The sequence below is a fragment of the Schistocerca piceifrons genome, chromosome 3 (genome assembly GCF_021461385.2).
Source record: "Schistocerca piceifrons isolate TAMUIC-IGC-003096 chromosome 3, iqSchPice1.1, whole genome shotgun sequence".
Taxonomy (NCBI): Eukaryota; Metazoa; Arthropoda; class Insecta; order Orthoptera; family Acrididae; genus Schistocerca; species Schistocerca piceifrons.
The window spans coordinates 358,993,464-359,013,830 of NC_060140.1; the positions used below are offsets into that span (position 1 = coordinate 358,993,464).

The 20,367-nt window shown below is 45.1% G+C and overlaps 1 protein-coding gene across 1 annotated transcript in view; it reads left to right on the forward strand.

The window, feature by feature from the left end:
* LOC124788660 (teneurin-a-like) overlaps window positions 1-20,367 on the forward strand; it is a 167,503-nt gene that overhangs the window by 111,694 nt on the left and 35,442 nt on the right. The window contains exon 3 of the mRNA XM_047255936.1: window positions 19,875-20,097. Coding sequence (XP_047111892.1) covers window positions 19,875-20,097 — 223 coding nt within the window. The remainder of the gene's footprint in view (window positions 1-19,874; window positions 20,098-20,367) is intronic.

The following is a 20,367-nucleotide window of genomic DNA, read 5'->3' on the forward strand; positions in this document are numbered from 1 at the left end:
AAATAAAAAAATAATAGAAGTCACGCTTGATGCTAAATTCTTACTGCATGAACAGCGGAACGTAGTAAGTTATAAACTTATTTCCTTTTATTATTTTTGGAGGGTTTCAGCAAGAAAAAGTTTCGTAAAGGTTTGAAATTATGCGCGGAGTTTGTTGTAAGTTGCGAAATGATTTCCTTCTCAAACAGTGAATGAATAGAGGGTGTTCGTGAATTCCCGTTAGAATTTCTAGGACGTGTAGAGGGGTGTTAATAGATAATGTTTTGAACTAGAACACATGTTCGTTTCTCTGCTACAACCATTTGAAAATATATTTGTAATGCGACCACTTTTTACAAGTAATTTATTACGCGTGACCCAGTGCATTACCTTTTCTACAATTCCACTTATATAACCAAAGAAACAAAACTTAACCAGTTTTCATAAACACTTTTGTTTACAGCACAGCCTCTTCCTGTCAGGGTGTGCAGAGTCTCCCTGGAGCATCACAGTCACGCGTGCTGACGGTGAAGGTATCCTTTGTCGTAGCCGTGACGAATAGGATATACTATGGAGTCAGATGTTGTGGAGAACCATCTTGATAAAGGCGATGAGCAGCTCTTCCATTACTGAGATCTTCGCCATTCAGAAGGATCATTCGATGTATTCTGCAAACGTGTACTCAACCATGTTGCTATAACACTCACAGAGAGTGAATGAGGGTAGAACTAGGTCAGAAGGGTAGGACAGACCTCGAATGACATCAGCCTAACCGACGTAACCATCCCACAGCATGACTATCCTGTTGCATACCACCTAGCAAACATGTTTTCAACGGCTGTAGCACGGAAACGGTACGTTTTCGGACCTGGGTTTCGATTCAGAATATTATGTACCCTCCCCCCTAAGTCCTAGGAGTTTGTAACTGGAATTTCCGAACACACTGTGTAGTCTGGGTGATTTTTGCGCCGTGAGTTACTCTACCATAAGACGTACACACAGTTTATGACCTTAATAGTTGATTTATTGTGTTAAATATTTAACACCTCTTAGTGAGTAGATTATGACAGGATTTAAATTTTTTAATTTGGCCAGTAATATTGTGAAACACTGGAAAACAAATTTTTGTTGCCGCTGGAAGCCGTTTGATAGGCAACCTGCATCTGGGACTTGGTGACCATTTTAGCCATTTAGTAAAACAGCTTACATGAACTACTGCGAAGCACAACATTTTCCACCTGTTGGTGTACAGTGGAAATTATGTACATAGATGACATATCTTCGACAGTAATCGTTAGATGAAGTGTTTCGCTCTTTTGCACATGTAATATGTCGACACGGAGACAGTTTCCTCTTCAAAGGAACGATATGCACTAACGTACTTAGTAGTGTACTATAGCTTGATAATGGCATAATAGACCGAAATCGCGATCGTGGTGCATAAGTACAGTTTAATAACAGTCCAGCGAATGGCCTTGCCGCTGTGGTAACACTGGTTCCTACCAGATCACCGAAGTTAAGCGCTGTTGGGCTGGGCTACCACATGGATAGGTAACCGTTTGGGTCTGCCGAGCGCTGTTTGAAAGCGGGGTGCATCCAGACTGTGAGACCACTGAAGGAGCTACTTGATTCAAAAGTAGCGGCCTCGGTCGCGATAGCTGACAGCGGCGGAGAGAGCTGTGTGCTGACCATATGACCTTCCATATCCGTATGCAGTGACGCACATCATCTGAGGATGACGCGGTACAGTAGGGCCTTCCGAGGCCTGCTGGAAAGGAGAGAATAAAAATCCAGGTGAAAAACGTTGTCCTTTCTAAAACGATGCAGGGCCGTGAACATCAGTGAACACAAAATATGTTTACCAAAAAAATGGTTCAAATGGCTCTGAGGACTATGGGACTCAACTGCTGTGGTCTTAAGTCCCCTAGAACTTAGAACTACTTAAACCTAACTAACCTAAGGACATCACACACATCCATGCCCAAGACAGGATTCGAACCTGAGACCGTAGCGGTCGCGCGGTTCGACATTGTAGCGCCTAGAACCGCTCGGCCACTCCGGCCGGCTATGTTTACCATTTACATTCGACACCATCTTACTGAAACGTGCATAATGTCAGACGCTTTTCGTTAACATACAAAGAGCGTTCTTTAGTTTTCCTAACGAATATCTTGTGCTATAAGTAATCGAGCTAAAGGCCGGATAGTTGTAGCGTACATATTTCAACAACAGATGGATTACGTCTCTCTGATATGAAGATACAGCCACTCTTTCCAGAAGTTTTGGTACAAGAGTGATTTCGTTTTAAAAGTCACTACCGAATCGCATGATAAAGAGCTTGGGCCCACATTTTTTGTACTCCCTGTATATCAAACTGAACGTCGAAGCGCCGCCGCCGCCGGTGCTGGCATTAGATTATATTTCGTTCACGCTCGTCATACGTTTGATTGCCCGGTTTCGGCGCGGCGCGAGGCGCCGGAGACATGAATATGTCCGCCGCGCTGGTCTCGTAAAAGCGGCGCCAGTTGGCGGCAGTGGCGGGGCAGATGTGCCGTGCTAAGCGCCTCCCCGATGGCGCCGTTCAACTTTTATTGGACCGAGCGCCGCCGTAAATCCATTGATACGTGCCGCTCGAATGTTCCAGCCTATAAAACCGGTTTCGAATCTGCCCACCCGCTACCGGTCTGTATCACTTTTCCACGCCTAAGTCGTATAAAATTATTTTCCGCTTTCGCGCTACCCTTCTACCAGTCAATATTACTTTACTGCTTTCGACAGCAGCCCAGATACCCGTAAGGAATGTTTTACGCCCTCCATTTTCCGAGAATATAAGCCGTGCGATTCAGCTTGTCATGATATGCATAGTAAAGAGGTTTTTCGTCTTCTCCCTCTTAACTGGTAAGGCCCCATCCCCATGATTAGGCCAAATGATGTATACTCATTTGCTAAGGTGCTGTTTTTCATAACTAGAGACCCTGGTGGTACAAGAGAATAGGACCGGTTAGGGAACAGCTTCCACACAAGTGACGTATCATTTGGTGCCTTTAAATCTTAATCTAATGATTGCATAAACAAGTTATTTTTGCTTTTAAAATAAGTACTACACAGTCGTTTTTCTGTAATAGAAATACATTTTTGAATCGATTTCCAGTGCTAATTATTATCAGAAGAAAGTATTCATTTCCATTTAAAGCGATTCCATATATCCTTAAAAACGTTTAATTGAAAGCAGAAAGAAATACGTCCTCAGTCGATAAAACTGTGCTCTCTATTAAACAGTCGAACGAATGAAAACATAAAATTTCTGTTACTTATTTAATTTAATAATGAAACTTTCTAATTCTATAATTTACAAATCACTTTCCATCGGAAAAACTGGTACATAAATACAGGATAAGTCTTCTAATTTTAAGTTGACATGTGAAATATTATTCACTGTTTAGCTATGGAAGTCGTATAGTACATGCGAAGAAACTCCACTAGTAAGTAGGCTTAGAAAATCTGCCATGAAAGTGCACGGTCATTCTAAATGATTGAATGGATTCACAAATTTGCTGTAGCTATATTATTTGACATACTGTCCGTCCCGTTAGCTGAGTGGTCAGCGTGATGGATTGCCGACCAACGGGCCCGGGTTCGATTCCCGGCTGGGTCGGAGATTTTCTCCGCTCAGGGACTGGGTGTTGGGTTGTCTTCATCATCATTTCATGCCCATCTGGCGCGCAGGGCGCCCAATGTGGCGTCGAATGTAATAAGACCTGCACAAAGGTGGCCGGACCTGCCCCGCAAGGGGCCTCCCGGCCAATGACGTCAAACACTCATTTCCATTTCCATTTGACATACTGTCACAGGGCTTTGCACACACATAGAAAAACTCAAAAAAAGTTTTTTACGTATTATGGCTGCTCCATATGTGCCCCCCCCCCCCTTAATCTGCAAGTATCAAGACGATAATTAAGTTCTTCCCACCTTCGGTGCGGTGTATATCCATCAATTTGCTCGATAGCACTGTTGACGAGAGCTCACAGCTCTGATACGTTTGTTGGTAGAGGCAGCGTAAACACTGAATCTTTCACGTAATCCCAGACAAAAAAAATTGCATGGGGTGAGGTTGGCAGAGCGTGGACGCCATGACATAAATCGCTTACCGGCAGTCATTCTTCCCAGGCTTGCGAAATACTGATGTGGATGTACAACGAGGTGACGAAAGTCGAGGGATACCGCCTAAAATCGTGTCGGATCTGCATTTGCCGGCTTAGTGCAGTAACTCGACGTGGTATGGACTCAACAAGTCGTTGGGGTCTCCTGCATGAAAAACTGAGCCATTCTGTCTCTATAGCCGTCCATAAGTGCGAAGTGTTGCCGGTGCAGGATTTTGTGCACGTGACCTCTCGATTATGTCTCATAGATGTTCGATGGCATTCATATCGGGAGAACTGGGTAGCCAAATCAGTCACTCGAATTGCCCAGAATCCTCTTCAAATCAACCGCGAACAATACTAGCCCGGTCACGTGACACATTTTCATCCATAAAAATTTCATCGTCGTTTGGGAACATGAAGTCCATGAATGACTGCAGATGTTCTCCACCTACCAGCACATAACCATTTCCAGTCAATGATCGGGTCAGTTGGGCCATAGGACCCAGACCATTCCATGTAAACATTGCCGACACCATCATGTAGCCACTACCAGCTTGCACAGTGCCTTGCTGACAATTGCGGTCCATGGTTTCATGGAGACTGCGCCACAGTCGAACCCTACCACCAGCTTTTACCACCTGAAATCGGAATTCATCTGACCAGGCCACGATTTTCCAGTCATCTAGGGTCCAACCGATACGCTCAGGAGTCCAGGAGAGGCTGCAGGCGATGCCTTGCTGTTACCAAAAGCACTCGTGTCGGTCGTCTACTGCTACAGCCCATTAATGACCAATTTCGCCACACCATCCTAACGGATACGTTCGTCGTACGTCCCACATTGACTTCTGCGGTTATTTCACACAGTGTTTCTTGTCTGCTAGCACTGACAACTCTACTGAAACGTCAACACTCTCGGTCCTTAAGTGAGGGTCGTCGGCCGCTGCGTTGTCCGTGGTGAGAGGTAATACCTGATATCTGGTATTCTCGACACGCTCTTGACGCTGTGGATCCCGTAATACTGAATGCCCTAACGGTTTACAAAATGGAATGCCCCATGCGTCTAGCTTCAACCGCTACTCCAAAGTCTGTTAATTTACGTCGTGCGGCCATAATCAAGTCAGAAAACTTTTCGCATGAACCACCTGAGTACAAATGACAGCTCCGCGGATGCACCGTTCTTACATGCCTTGTGTACGCGATACTAACGCCGTCTGTATGTGTACAAATAGCTTTCCCATGACTTTCATCACCTCAGTGTAGAAGCCCTTTGCAGCCACATTGGGCACGCTCTACTTCATATTGTAGCTCTCCTTCTCTCAGAATTCTATCGTAACCCCTGCGACGGCCTAGAAATTATCCTCTCGGAATTCAACATTCTGTGGTGAAAAACGCATCTGTTGTATTGTCTGCCACAGGAGTTAATCTCTATGGCACTCTCGCGTTTGCTGAACTAATCCATAACGAAATGTGCAGCACATCTCTGAATATTTTCTCATTCCAGAATGAGATTTTCACTCTGCAGCGGAGTGTGCGCTAATATGAAACTTCCTGGAAAATTAAAACTGTGTGCTGGACCGAGACTCGAACTCGGGGCCTTTGCCTTTCGCGGGAAAGTGCTCTACCATCTGAGCTACCCAAGCACGACTCACGCCCCGTCCTCAGTTGCACTTGCCCGTGAAAGGTAAAGGTCCCTGGTTCGAGTCTCGGTCCGGCACACAGTTTTAATCTGCCAAGAAGTTCTATTTTCTCATTATTAATGTGGCATAATTTTCAGTATCATCAGACTGGAAACAAGTAAATGAAATTAGCTTCGTGGGTAGTATATGGTAACAAAATGGTTCAAATGGCTCTGAGCACTATGGGACTATGGGACAGCTGTGGTCATCAGTCCCCTAGAACTTAGAACTACTTAAACCTAACTAACCTAAGGACATCACACACACCCATGCCCGAGGCAGGATTCGAACCTGCGACCGTAGCAGTCGCGCGGTTCCGGACTGCGCGCCTAGAACCGCGAGACCACCGCGGCCGGCAGTATATGATAACAAATGGCAATAAAAATATAAGAAATATTATAAGAAGAACGTTCACATACAGATTGCATTGACTAAACAAGCGTTCAGAAATAACAGGGATTTTTTTTAACAAGTAATCGTCTTAATTTAGAAAAAAATCTTCAGAACATTTATTTGGAATTGTGAAGGGTGTACTCTTGGAAAATCATAAAAGAAAAAATTAGAATCAAGGATGAAGTAGATATGAAGAAGAGACATAAAAACATCGTGAACTGAAAAAAAATCTAATGAACGGATGATAAAAGAAATTAAGGAGAAATAGACACTGATTAACATAATGCAGAGAAAGAAAAATAATTTAATGAGACACCTAATACGACACAATAGCTTAGAAGGAAAACTCATGGGATAAAAATCAAGAGGCAGGCCCCTAATATCCATTTTACAATGTTTGGTATGTGGGGCGCTCAACTGCGCGGACATCAGCGCCCGTACAAAGCCCCAATTTTTACAAAATCCAGTCTAACCACTGTCGTGAATGATGATGGTGATGGTGACAACACAAATACCCAGTCCCCGGGCAGAGAAAATCCACAATCCGGCCGGGAAACGAACCCGGGACCCCGTGATCCAGAGACAGCAACGCTTACCACTAAACTACGAAAATTTTTCAATGTGTTGTCAGTGGAATGAACTGCAGCAATTACACCCAGATGGTGAAGATGGCGATGGACAGACGCGATTATAATCTGCCTACACTAGGTGACACAGTGGTAAGGCAAGGTACACGGCGGTTCAAATCCCCGTCCGCCCATGAACATTTAGGTTTTCCGTGGTGTCTCGAAATCGTTTAAGGTGAATGCCAGAATGAATTCTTTGAAAAGGTGCGTCTGTTATTCTTCCCATCTTGACGAGCTTGTGCTCCGTCTCTAATGGCCTCGTCGCTGACGAGATGTTAAGCCCTAATATTTCTTCCTTGCCTTCAAAGTAGTTGCAACGAACCGGATCTGGTAGTTCTACAACCTTCGTCGCCGCGAGGACATTGAGTGATATCCTTCTGCGTGAGAATGATGAAACGTGAATTCTATTTGGATCTCTTTATGGTGAACGAAATTCTAACTTCTTATTGGAACACATACTGCACATAATTATATTCGAACGTGTGAGTATAAACTCATATTCTTTATGGACAATTTGGTATCTTCTCAATCTCTTTTTTTACTTGTTTCACTTGAATAATCCGGTTGTACTGTGAACAGAACAAAATGACATATTTACTATCGATATCCCTCATACTCCACAGTTCTAACGGAACGACATAAATGATTTATTCATCGACGTTTTCTAGTAGTCTACGACATGCGTTAGTTAGGTTGATATTTTTTGTTATCATTCGCCAATTGCACAGATAAAAATTTCATTGTTGAAAAGAAAACAGAAGTCAGAATGATTTACATTTACATTCCTGGACAGCAAATCCTGTCTTATAGGCAGTGCCGACTTATTCGTTGTTTGTATACAAATCCACTACACTGAGAATATTAAACCGTGGGGCAGATTCGCCTTAGGTAATGTTCTTTGCCGGCCGATGTGGCCGTGCGGTTCTAGGCGCTTCAGTTTGGAACCGCGTGACCGCTACGGTCGCAGGTTCGAATCCTGCCTCGGGCATGGATGTGTGTGATGTCCTTCGGTTAGTTAGGTTTAAGTAGTTCTAAGTTCTAGGGGACTGACGACCATAGATGTTAAGTCCCATAGTGCTCAGAGCCATTTGAACCATTTTTAATGTTCTTTGAGCACGTAAACATCAGTTGTTGTACTGGATTCCGCTTTTATTTGACGAAAGTTGTTTTTGAACCTCTAGCAATTTGCAAGCACTATGTTTACCCAAGTATTTAAAAATAAAATCAGCTGCCCCCCTTTTACTACAAATATCGGACGCCAAATTTTAATATAGTATTATCCTCCCGAATACTATATGATTTTTGATTGGTTACTAGCTAACGAAAAACTTTCAGCTTCCGTGTTATCATCAACATATTTCTGCGCGTCTTGCTTCTGCGTGGAAATATCCACACACATTATTTTTGTAAAGGATAGAGACTCAACAACGTGACCAATATTCCTAGGCATATTTTGAATGCTTTACGATACGCGACTAGAGAAGTATAATTAAAAGTCTACGCACAGTGAAGCTAGAATCTTGAAATTTCACCCGAACTGTAGGCGATTTAATGTTTTTTAGACCGTTCCGCGCATAAGGAACACCTTCTTACTCAAGTGCCGTCGCACAGTAAAAAAATGTTTGCGTGTTTTCTTTACGTCCCGAATCCCTAATCTCGCACCCCCCCCCCCCCCCCCCCCCCGCACTCACCGCACTCGATCGATTATTATTAGGTATAGTTCGAGCAAACAGCACGACAGCACCAACGTATGCAACCTCTACAATTAAGCTATATTCTTTATCTCTTCTATTTTTAATTCGAATTTTTATTATAATTGATATTTATGATGTAACATCGATTATGTTAAGTGATTTTCATTACCTCCGTAAAATATTCCTCTTCGGTAACGCTAAATGAGGGAGAGTGAGTTCACTGCCTATCAACACCGTAGCAAACTACATAAGGTGGCCTACTTAATTATGGCATCTGAGAGAACTAAGTTAATTTTGTTGTGACAAGAAAATAGTTCAGACTACGGTTAATTCACCTCCCGCTACGCTATTTATACCGAGTACGACTCACAACGCCTATTACGCTCTTTCTCTTACGCCCACCCTAAAAAAGTTAATTGTTGTTGACTTATATTAACAACAGACTTTTTAAAGTGCAAGAATGATCCAGAACTTGAAAATATCTTTTAGCACACTCTTATAAATACCAACGCACTTTCAGTAACACTAACTATCAAGAGTGCAGCCGGTTTACTTTGTGACCACCATAAAGAAATAAGAAATACAAATTTCGTTAATTATTGTTGACTTTTACCCACAACATTCTTTTTAAAGGCGTATAGGCGTGTAAATAGAGTCCTAAACGTGAAAGTATTGAATATGACATTCACTGTGAAAAGTGACTTACACTACTGAGACTTAAATTTATCTATTAAGTTTAACAGAAAAATTTAAAACATTCATGGAATCTGGTAGAATACTTCATTAAATACATTTTTTTTCGAATTTGTAAAATATATAGTACTTGCCTAGATTACAACAGTTTCGAAATGTGCGCACAAAGTACCCCTCGCCCCCCACCCCTTGGTACCTCGAAGATTAAAAACAATTTCGATATGTTAGCTATATTTCGCACATAGCAATGTTGAATCCGAAATGCACCAAACGTAAAAAGCCAGCGACTTCATTCTGAACTCTAATCTCTCCGAAATACGTGCAGTGGGCTACTCAATTTCAAAATAACATAATAATTATGAGCAGCAACGAAACTAAAACCAGTTCCTTATCAAGCTGCGATGTGGGGCTATAAGATGGGAAACAATCGTTTTTACCGGATGGTTTGCTCAAAATCGAATGAGAAAGACTTCGTAGTACAGAACCCACATAAATCCAGTAACAGTGTTCATTTTTAATTGTTTGCTTCAAAGTAAAAGTTTTAATGAGAAACTAACAACACAGACGTATGTAGCATCGCTTCATTTATATTGGGTGTTTGAGTGTTATCTGTATGAATAGAAAGTGAGAGTAGAGTAAAATGAAAAAAAAAACAATAATCCTGTCAAATTTAAGTCCGGAAACCAGTGATCCCCCAGTACGATGTACGCACCACTGCAGTCATGCCAGTGTTATACAGCAGCATTAACGTCAAAGACAGCGTTTACTTCGAAACACTGCAGATGAGGCGTAAATTACAAAATTATAAACTCTCCTTAGCTGATTTTATCGTCATTCTGGATTCCTAAGTATGGTAAATAGCGTTTCGATAAGAAGCGTTATCAGTCGTGTTTCGCCAATATCATGGCTTCGGAGTCCCCGTCGGCACTGGCATCCATCGTATTTTTATTTTTTTATTTTTTTATTATTATTATTTTTTTGTGGAAATATTCAAGAGCTTGGTGTTTTCCAGTCCTGTTGATAGTGTCGATGAACTACGAGATGGTTACGAATGATGCATTCCGAACATACTTGGGATTTTTCAACGTTCGATTAGGAATCGTGCTGAAGTCTGCCTTCACATGAACGATGACCATGTGGAACACTTTTTGGAATGTGTTTGTCCACAATTGCATATCTGCAGTTTGGATACTCGGGGGCACAATTACGATGTGTTCACGTATTCAGTCGTAATACATCCTATCGGGGAAACCACTGGTTTCGAGAACTATGTTTATCAAGATTATTTGCTTGTTTCATTGCCCTCCGATCGCCCCTTTGCCGTACCCGTACCAGTCAAACACCTTGTATAAAACAGTTTCTTTAGAGACAGAGCAGAAGAATCGATATTCGGCTCTCCGTATTCCAGCACGAGTACGTCTTCCGTTGCGGAAACATTCCACTTGTGTGACCCCAGCCTAATAGGTGGTACTGCACAATGAGAAGTACCTTCTGTCATCTACTCCATTTGGCTTGCAGAGTATGGATGAAGATGTATGGTCGATGTACTACAGTGAACAGCGTTGGGAGAAACCATTAAAGTCTAGTTCAATCTGTCAGTAATTGTCCATTGTAGCGATTGCACTCCAGTAGCTCTCTCGTAATCGATGATCTTTTAGCGTTGTTACCCCCGTACATATGAAACATTGCGGAAGCTTTCCGCGGGCGGCTTTGGAGACGGTTCCGTTTCCCTCTTTGCAACCGGAGCGCGGTATATCTCCGCAGCTGAAGTGCGCTGGCGCACAGAAGCGACTGGCGGGTAGATTAGAGGGGCGGTGCCGAGCCAGACCCGACAAGCGGGCGGAGCGGACGTATAAATGAAATTGCAGTCCGAAGCGCGGCAGTTACGCAGTTTAGTTACAGCTCCAAACTAATTCAGTTGCCGGCGGAAGCCCCCGCTAGTAATTGGTAATATATTAAATTTTCGTTGCCGCTCGGGATGAATATTCGCGACGCGCTGGAGTGCGCAGGCGCGGTGCGGCGCGGCGCGTGTTCGCCCGGCTGCAGACGACCCGGCGGAATGGGTTCGGGCGGCCGAGTCATATATCCGACGGAGCGGCGCTCCTCGCGTCAGCTGCTGTGTATGGAGCCCTACGTGCTGAATACCATTCGGAACGGAGCCAGAATACGTAACGCCGACTTATTAGTCGAGGCTGCGCTCTAGACCCTACTGCTGTTGCTCGCGGAGTTGTGTGCGGCTGTAATGCGGCTTCTCGTAGTGTGCGAATGCTATAGCAAAGTTTTTCAATACAGACCCACTTATTTCACTTCTCCAGATATATTTCACTGCGGTCAATGCGTCTTTTCATCCGTCGAAGCAGTTACTCCGATCCACCTCAGAAACTGAATTATAAAGCGAACAGTGCAAAATCATGGCCAGGATCTGAGCTGGGTGAAGGATGAGTGGGGTGGGAGCCCAGGGGAATGGGGGGGTGGGGGGAGGGGGTGAGCTCATGTTAATTTTGCATTGAATGACGAAGTAGTTCTGAGGTTTCACAACAAGTAGCTCAGGACACATTTGTAACTACACAATATCCACTGGTGGGGAAACATTGGAGTTCTATCTGCTAAGACCTTTTTTTTTTTTTAAGGTGTATCTGCTATCCCCCCTTCCCCCTCGCACGCCCTGTACATAGCTCTCCTGGGAACAGTTGCTACAATATCCATTACATGTAATGGGTACCCTCCGCCTGCTTCTACATGTGTACGTTCTTGAAAAATTGCACTGAAATGTGTGGTCATAGCAGCGCGGGATTAGCCGAGCGGTCGAGGGCGCTGCACTCATGGTCTGTGCGGCTGGTCCCGGCGGAGGTTCGAGTCCTCCCTCGGGCATGGGTGTGTGTGTTTGTCCTTAGGATAATTTAGGTTAAGTAGTGTGTAAGCTTAGGGACTGATGACCTTAGCACTTTAGTCCCATAAGATTTCACACACATTTGAACATTTTTGTGTGGTCTTAAGCGAGCTCTCCGCAGTTTTAAAACCAATTACCTTTATCACAGCTAACCACGTCGTACAAAAAAATTACTTAACCGCCAGGACAGAAGACGCTAATACCTTGTAACACCGCCTCTAGTCTTGAGAGTGCTAATCGGTCTCCCGGTTTCACCAACGTAAACTTCGCAGCACTGACATCAAAGTTCGTAGACACCTGTAGTGTGGAGAGCATCTCAGCAGATTTTGGGTTTTGTGGCCGCTCTGGAATACTGGGCCGGCCGCTGTGACCGAGCGGTTCCAGGCGCTTCAGTCCGGAACCGCGCTGCTGCTACGGTCGCAGGTTCGAATCCTGCCTCGGTCATGGATGTGTGTGATGTCCTTCAGTTAGTTTGGTTTAAGTACTTCTAAGTCTATGGGACTGATGACCTCAGATGTTTAGTCCCATAGTGCTTAGAGCCATTTTCTGTCGAATACTGGTTTAATTCCTCCGTGGCGCAGCACCTTGGGTGTCGGAGCATAAACAGTTCTATGCACGACTGGGGAAACGCATCACATCAGCTATAGCTGACCACCAACACGACTGAGGCCGAGCTATTCATTTTCAAGAACCTTGTGTGCTTGCTCGGTAGCCGTGAATGCAGCAGCGAAAAATAAGAAAGACTGTTGAAGTACAGGACACGCCGATGATGTGAAGACGGCAGGGTGTGAACATCAAGTCAGCGGAAGAATTTCGGTTGAATAAGAACAAAAACATAAAAAGCTGAATGATGGGCCTAGAGGGATACAGGCGTAAAACAGCAGCTGGCTAATGGACGACCACCGGAGGCAAGACTGGGCTGAGGGGCGGGGGAGGAAACATGCCTCCAGAATAAAGAGAAGCAGGAAGGTACGTATGGTTAGGTCGAGGGTTGGCTGGAAAGAGAGCGTCTCGGTGGTGCCCGTGCGTTCTTGCCAGGCTACCCCACGTCCCTCACCCGACGTTTCGCAGCCCTATGATTGTTTGCTGGAGAGCACTTTGCAAGCGACGATTTGGAAAAGGGTTATCTCGTCGGTAGTGCTCTCTGTGAGAGAGCTATTCATGTTTACTGAGTGCGCGTACGCGGCAATATCCAGTACCATTCGATGTCGCATTGGCCCGAGACCGGCCACAACTTTATAGTGAGACAGTGCTGTTGCGTCGGACAGAAAAACTGAAGAAATAGAAAGAGCTGTAATTACCAACAAATTTTTCCCATCAGTGTGGGATTCCAACATGCACATAATTAAATGCGCTGACAGCGTGGACAAGTTACGGTCGGTCTGGCTGCCGGAGCCCCAGTCCATTCGGCCGCGTGTGTTCGCCAGCCAACAGCTCCAAATGGTACGCATTATAAACAAACGACCACAACAGAACTGCCCTGCCGCTTCAACGTCTCGTCGCGAGAAAACACTGCTTCTGGCCAAAGCTATAGATTCGCTATTGCCTACCAATCACCTGCCAGAGTGATGTAGGCTCTACCGCACAGCTGCCCATCCATAGCAATCTTTTCTTTGAATCGCCTTAAGGCATCCCAGGATGTGACGTCGACAATCAACTAACAACCGAAATACGACAATATATATGGGAACACCATCATCAGAATCCAACCACTGCAAAGTTGGTAGAAAAACCCACCATTTTAGTTTTATTATTACGTAACACAATACTATTTTATTCCAAAAGGAAAACATTTATTAAAACTGTATAGGGAATCAGTCCACGCAGTTTTATTCAATGGCTACAGATAAATTCAAATATCTCTTCACGTAATTATAGTCTTTTGGTCGTAATTATGACTGTTGGCATCGTGCATACCTGGTCTTTGCAGTGTCTACGATGCTGAAAAATGATTATGTTCAGTAACGTCGAATTAAATTAAGTAATTGAAAATTAGGAGTGTTAACTATAATACACTACTGGCCATTAAAATTGCTACAACACGAAGATAACATGCTACAGATGTGAAATTTAAGCGGCAGGAAGAAGATGCTGTGATATGCAAATGATTAGCTTTTCAGAGCGTTCACACAAGGTTGACGCCGGTGGCGACACCTACAACGTGCTGACACGAGGAAAGTTTCCAACCGATTTCTCATACACAAACAGCAGTTGACCGGCGTTACCTGGTGAAACGTTGTTGTGATGCCTCGTGTAAGGAGGAGAAATGCATACCATCACGTTTCCGACTTTGATAAAGGTCGGATTGTAGCTTATGGCGATTGTGGTTTATTGTATCGCGACATTGCTGCTCGCTTTGGTCGAGATCCAATGACTGTTAGCAGAATATGCAATCGGTGGGTTCAGAAGGGTAATACGGAACGCCGTGCTGGATCCCATCGGCCTCGTATCACTAGCAGTCGAGATGACAGGCATCTTATCCGCATGGCTGTAACGGATCGTGCAGCCACGTCTCCATCCCTGAAACAGCAGACGGGGACGTTTGCAAGAAAACAACCATCTGCACCAACAGTTCGACGACGTTTGCAGCAGCATGGACTATCAGCTCGGAGACCATGGCTGCGGTTACCCCTGACGCTGCATCACAGACAGGAGCGCCTGCGATGGTGTACTCAACGACGAACCTGGGTGCACGAATGGCAAAACGTCATTTTTTCGGATGAATCCAGGTTCTGTTTACAGCATCATGATGGTCGCATCCGTGTTTGGCGACGTTGCGGTAAACGCACATCGCCATACTGGCGTATCACCCAGCGTGATGGTACGTGGTGCCATTGGTTACGCGTCTCGGTCACCTCTTGTTCGCATTGACGGCACTTTGAACAGTGGACTTTACATTTCAGATGTGTTACGACCCGTGGCTCTACCCTTCATTCGATCTCTGCGAAACCCTTCTTTTCAGCAGGATAATGCACGACCACATGTTGCAGGTCCTGTAGCGGCCTGTCTGGATACAGAAAATGTTCGACAGCTGCCCTGGCCAGCACGTTCTCCAGATCTCTCACCAATTGGAAACGTCTGGTCAATGGTGGCTCGTCACAATACGCCAGTCACTACTCTTGATGAACTGTGGTATCATGTTGAAGCTGCATGGGCAGCTGTACCTGTACACGCCATCCAAGCTCTGTTTGACTCAATGCCAAGGCGTATCAAGGCCGTTATTACGACCAGAGGTGGTTGTCCTGGGTACTGATTTCTCAGAATCTGTACACCCAAATTGCGTGAAAATGTAATCACATGTCAGTTCTAGTATAATATATTTGTGCAATGAATACCCGTTTATCATCTGCATTTCTTCTTGGTGTAGCAATTTTAATGGCCAGCAATGTAACTTACGCTACTGTTCCGGAGTATTATGCTCTGAGGACTTTTTAATTCCTAACCTTTTTTTCAAATTCATAGTAGTCTTCGTTTGTTTTATTTTAGAGGGTCTATCTCTTGTATAAATACTATTTCTTCACCGTGCAGATTTAGAGAAACTGTATTCTGTGTTGCTGTTTTGTTTCTTCTATAACATCATGTTGTAGCACTATAACGGCTTAAAAATATAAAGGCAGGTAAAAGGAATGGGTATTCGAAAACCTTTGTAAATTCTGCGTGCTTTGTCACAACTTGAAAGTTTCTATATGTGTGGTAAAGATCTTGAAGAAAAAAAAACTTTTTCCTTTTGAGTTCCTTTAAATTATCTATGTAATTTTGGGAGCACTATATTTTTCCAGCAGCACAAGAAGGCAAAAGACTGCAGCGCATCGCGCATAGTGCAAGATGTAATCAGTTCTGCGCATAAACTGGTTACGAATGAAGGATGGTGAAGCCTTAGCGAGGACCGACCTACAGTGAACCTTGCGAAGTAGGTCTGGCTCGAAGGCGGAAGGTACTTACCCTACTCCAGCAGGGAACTTGCAGCGGGGCGGAACATGACATGAAGGATAGTTACGCCCGTAATAGCTAAGCAGGAAATTCCGTCCTCCGGTAACACTCCCAAGAACCCGGCTGAAGGCCCTGTACTAGCTTAACAAGCAGTGCTCCACTTCCTGTGCAAGACGGAAGATAAATTACAGTTCCCCGGTCGAAGCATGCTCTAGAATATTGATACTGCATTAATCTGAACGGGTAAACGCCTCCAGGAAATCTTTGCGCAAGAGATGATCACTGCAAGGGGTGTGTTATCAAAAGGACTGTCGGTAAACGTACCTAAGTGCTCAAGCCTCGGTATGTTTATCTTCTTCTGTACCAATAATAAAACTTTAAAAACGTTGTGTCAGTTTGTCTGTCAGAACGCGCTTATCTCCAAAATTACTGGATGAGTTTTCCGTGGGGTTTTCACAGGTAACATGAGCGTAGCTTGGATCAACTATAGGCTTTATTTTATCAGAATCGGAACACGGAAAAGAAACATACTGTAATCTAAAGTTTTATTAAAAAAACGTCTCCTCAGATTAATAGTCTGGATGTTAAATCATCACGTCTTAGTACACCAAAGAACTAATAGATCGTACTGTAGTTTTTTTAACTCAGTAACAGATGTATTTTCGGCGGTTTACATCAGTGACAGAATTGAGCTCCAAAATCTTATTTTTATGAATACACAGTACCAATACATTTACTTGGCTAAGATATACGGATTTACTAATTTCGCTTTGAGTATTAAAAACTTGACGAAATTCGTTTGCTTCTTTCGATAGGGTTTATTTATATTTGACTTCTCGGTTAGGACAAAACTAATGTATTGAGTTTGGTTTGTAATTTGGGTGTTTGCTTTATTAGATTATAATTTCGTTTTGTCTGCGAGTAAAAATACACTCCTGGAAATGGAAAAAAGAACACATTGACACCGGTGTGTCAGACCCACCATACTTGCTCCGGACACTGCGAGAGGGCTGTACAAGCAATGATCACACGCACGGCACAGCGGACACACCAGGAACCGCGGTGTTGGCCGTCGAATGGCGCTAGCTGCGCAGCATTTGTGCACCGCCGCCGTCAGTGTCAGCCAGTTTGCCGTGGCATACGGAGCTCCATCGCAGTCTTTAACACTGGTAGCATGCCGCGACAGCGTGGACATGAACCGTACGTGCAGTTGACGGACTTTGAGCGAGGGCGTATAGTGGGCATGCGGGAGGCCGGGTGGACGTACCGCCGAATTGCTCAACACGTGGGGCGTGAGGTCTCCACAGTACATCGATGTTGTCGCCAGTGGTCGGCGGAAGGTGCACGTGCCCGTCGACCTGGGACCGAACCGCAGCGACACATGGATGCACGCCAAGACCGTAGGATCCTACGCAGTGCCGTAGGGGACCGCACCGCCACTTCCCAGCAAATTAGGGACACTGTTGCTCCTGGGGTATCGGCGAGGACCATTCGCAACCGTCTCCATGAAGCTGGGCTACGGTCCCGCACACCGTTAGGCCGTCTTCCGCTCACGCCCCAACATCGTGCAGCCCGCCTCCAGTGGTGTCGTGACAGGCGTGAATGGAGGGACGAATGGAGACGTGTCGTCTTCAGCGATGAGAGTCGCTTCTGCCTTGGTGCCAATGATGGTCGTATGCGTGTTTGGCGCCGTGCAGGTGAGCGCCACAATCAGGACTGCATACGACCGAGGCACACAGGGCCAACACCCGGCATCATGGTGTGGGGAGCGATCTCCTACACTGGCCGTACACCACTGGTGATCGTCGAGGGGACACTGAATAGTGCACGGTACATCCAAACCGTCATCGAACCCATCGTTCTACCATTCCTAGACCGGCAAGGGAACTTGCTGTTCCAACAGGACAATGCACGTCCGCATGTATCCCGTGCCACCCAACGTGCTCTAGAAGGTGTAAGTCAACTACCCTGGCCAGCAAGATCTCCGGATCTGGCCCACTTGAGCATGTTTGGGACTGGATGAAGCGTCGTCTCACGCGGTCTGCACGTCCAGCACGAAAGCTGGTCCAACTGAAGCGCCAGGTGGAAATGGCATGGCAAGCCGTTCCACAGGACTACATCCAGCATCTCTACGATCGTCTCCATGGGAGAATAGCAGCCTGCATTGCTGCGAAAGGTGGATATACACTGTACTAGTGCCGACATTGTGCATGCTCTGTTGCCTGTGTCTATGTGCCTGTGGTTCTGTCAGTGTGGACATGTGATGTATCTGAACCCAGGAATGTGTCAATAAAGTTTCCCCTTTCTGGGACAATGAATTCACGGTGTTCTTATTTCAATTTCCAGGAGTGTATTTAGAAAATGATTGAGCCTTTAGCAATAGATTAGAACAGGTTAAAGACTGAAGACTACGTGGCCTCAAGAATCAATTAAAATCACGAGGTGAGACTTGCTGCAGCTTGAGAACATCAGGCTTTAACTCGGTGTTTAGAAATACCTTCCGAAAGCGAGACGCTACTTAACACTGATCGAGAGCGTCATGCATTAACTCGCTCCCCGGAACCTTTCACTCACAGAGGTTTAAAGTTAGTTCTGTCCAACGTAGCATCATAGAAGCGGGAATTCTGACGGAAGTTGCTCAGGCGGGCGAGTTTTTGTACCCCGAATCCCACTTATCCCTGACAGATTACCATTTCCCTTCAACCTCGTACAATTCCCGGTAAGCTTATGTTATGTCATGACCATAAATAAAGACCAAGGCCAGATCAGCTCTAGGTGGCTCTGTCCCGTGTTAGTGGAGAAACAAGCTCTTCGTTCATATCTCCAATCCACTACTTACCTCTTCATCTCAAAGTAGCACTTGCAACTTACGTCCTCAACGTGTTCCAGTCTCTGTCTTCCCATGCAGCTTTTACCCACTACTACTCCCACTAGTGCCATGAAAATTATTAACAGATGTCCTATCTGTTGTGGGCTGGGGGTATCCACGTTGATTCAATTCTCACTGCCGCTGAAAAAGACTAATACAGGCGTCCTGATAGGACGGATGCGTGGGTTCTAGGGCAGCACACGCATACTGAAAGTGACACAGTATAGTGAATAGTAAAATATATTACTCATCTTTGATAACACTGGTTACAGCAATTGTAGAATGCAGGTTTAGCCTATCTGTCCTGCGTTGACACTGTTCCATGAAAACTAAATAATGTTCTCTGGACTAAAGTCGGAAGAAAACTAATTCTTGATGTGCTGTTGCCGGCTGGTGTGGCCGAGCGGTTCTAGGCGTTTGAGTCTGGAACGCGCGACCGCTCCGGTCGCAGGTTCGAATCCTACCTCGGGCATGGATGTGTGTGATGTTCTTAGGTTACTTAGTTTTAAGTAGTTCTAAGTTCTAGGGGACTGACGACCTCAGAAGTGAAGTCCCATAGTGCTCAGAGCCATTTGAACCATTTTGATTACCCGTCCACTGGTATTTGCTTTAACATTTCAAACTCTTTTTCGTTGAGCTCTGTTTCTATATGAAGCAAATATTTTGTTCCGGAACAGAAAAAAAATTTATTGCTTGTGTGTGTGTGTGTGTGTGTGTGTGTGTGTGTGTGTTTTGTTTGTGTGGTCATTTTAATCACCCTCGTTTCATCAGTTTTAGTATGAGTGCTAACAACGTCGACTTCGTGCGCCCGAACGATCGTATCATCGTAATACTCACACTTTGTGTTTTGATCCGTGTTTTTTTCTGTTTTCGTGTCTTTTTCTGCAATGAATGTGAAACTAGTGTACTTGGTTGACGAGAAGCAGCAGCCTGAGCACAAGGGAGCGGTACGCCTGACGGATGGTGTTTGTCGCTTGCGCAGAGTCGCTGCCGACGAGCACGGCGGTGCACTCTGGGGGCGGCCAGGCGACCAGCGGGGGCGGCGTGGGTGGCGACGCCCTGGTGCAGCAGCAGGCGCAGCCGCCGTCCGAGTGGCCCTCCTCGGTGCTGGAGATGCCCGAGCTGGGACAGCCGCACTCCGCCACCATACCGCCCTTCCAGTTCTGGAACTCTGAGTTCCGCAACAAGCAGCCTGCCTTCATACGGTCAGTACCACACACTCAGCTAGCTCGCTGCACTCTGTGTCTATATTTTTTCTTTTTTTTTTTGGAGGATGTCGTTTTTTTTATCTCTCGCCCACAACTTCCTCCCCTGTGACAATCTCTTCATCTCAGAGCAGCACATGTGCTCTACGTCCTCGATTATTTGTTGGCTATATTCCAATCTATCCTTTAGAGTTTTATCCTGTACGAGTCCCTCTACTGCCAAAGAGGCCATTTACTGTACTGTCATCGCGTCCCATCATGTAGTCAGCG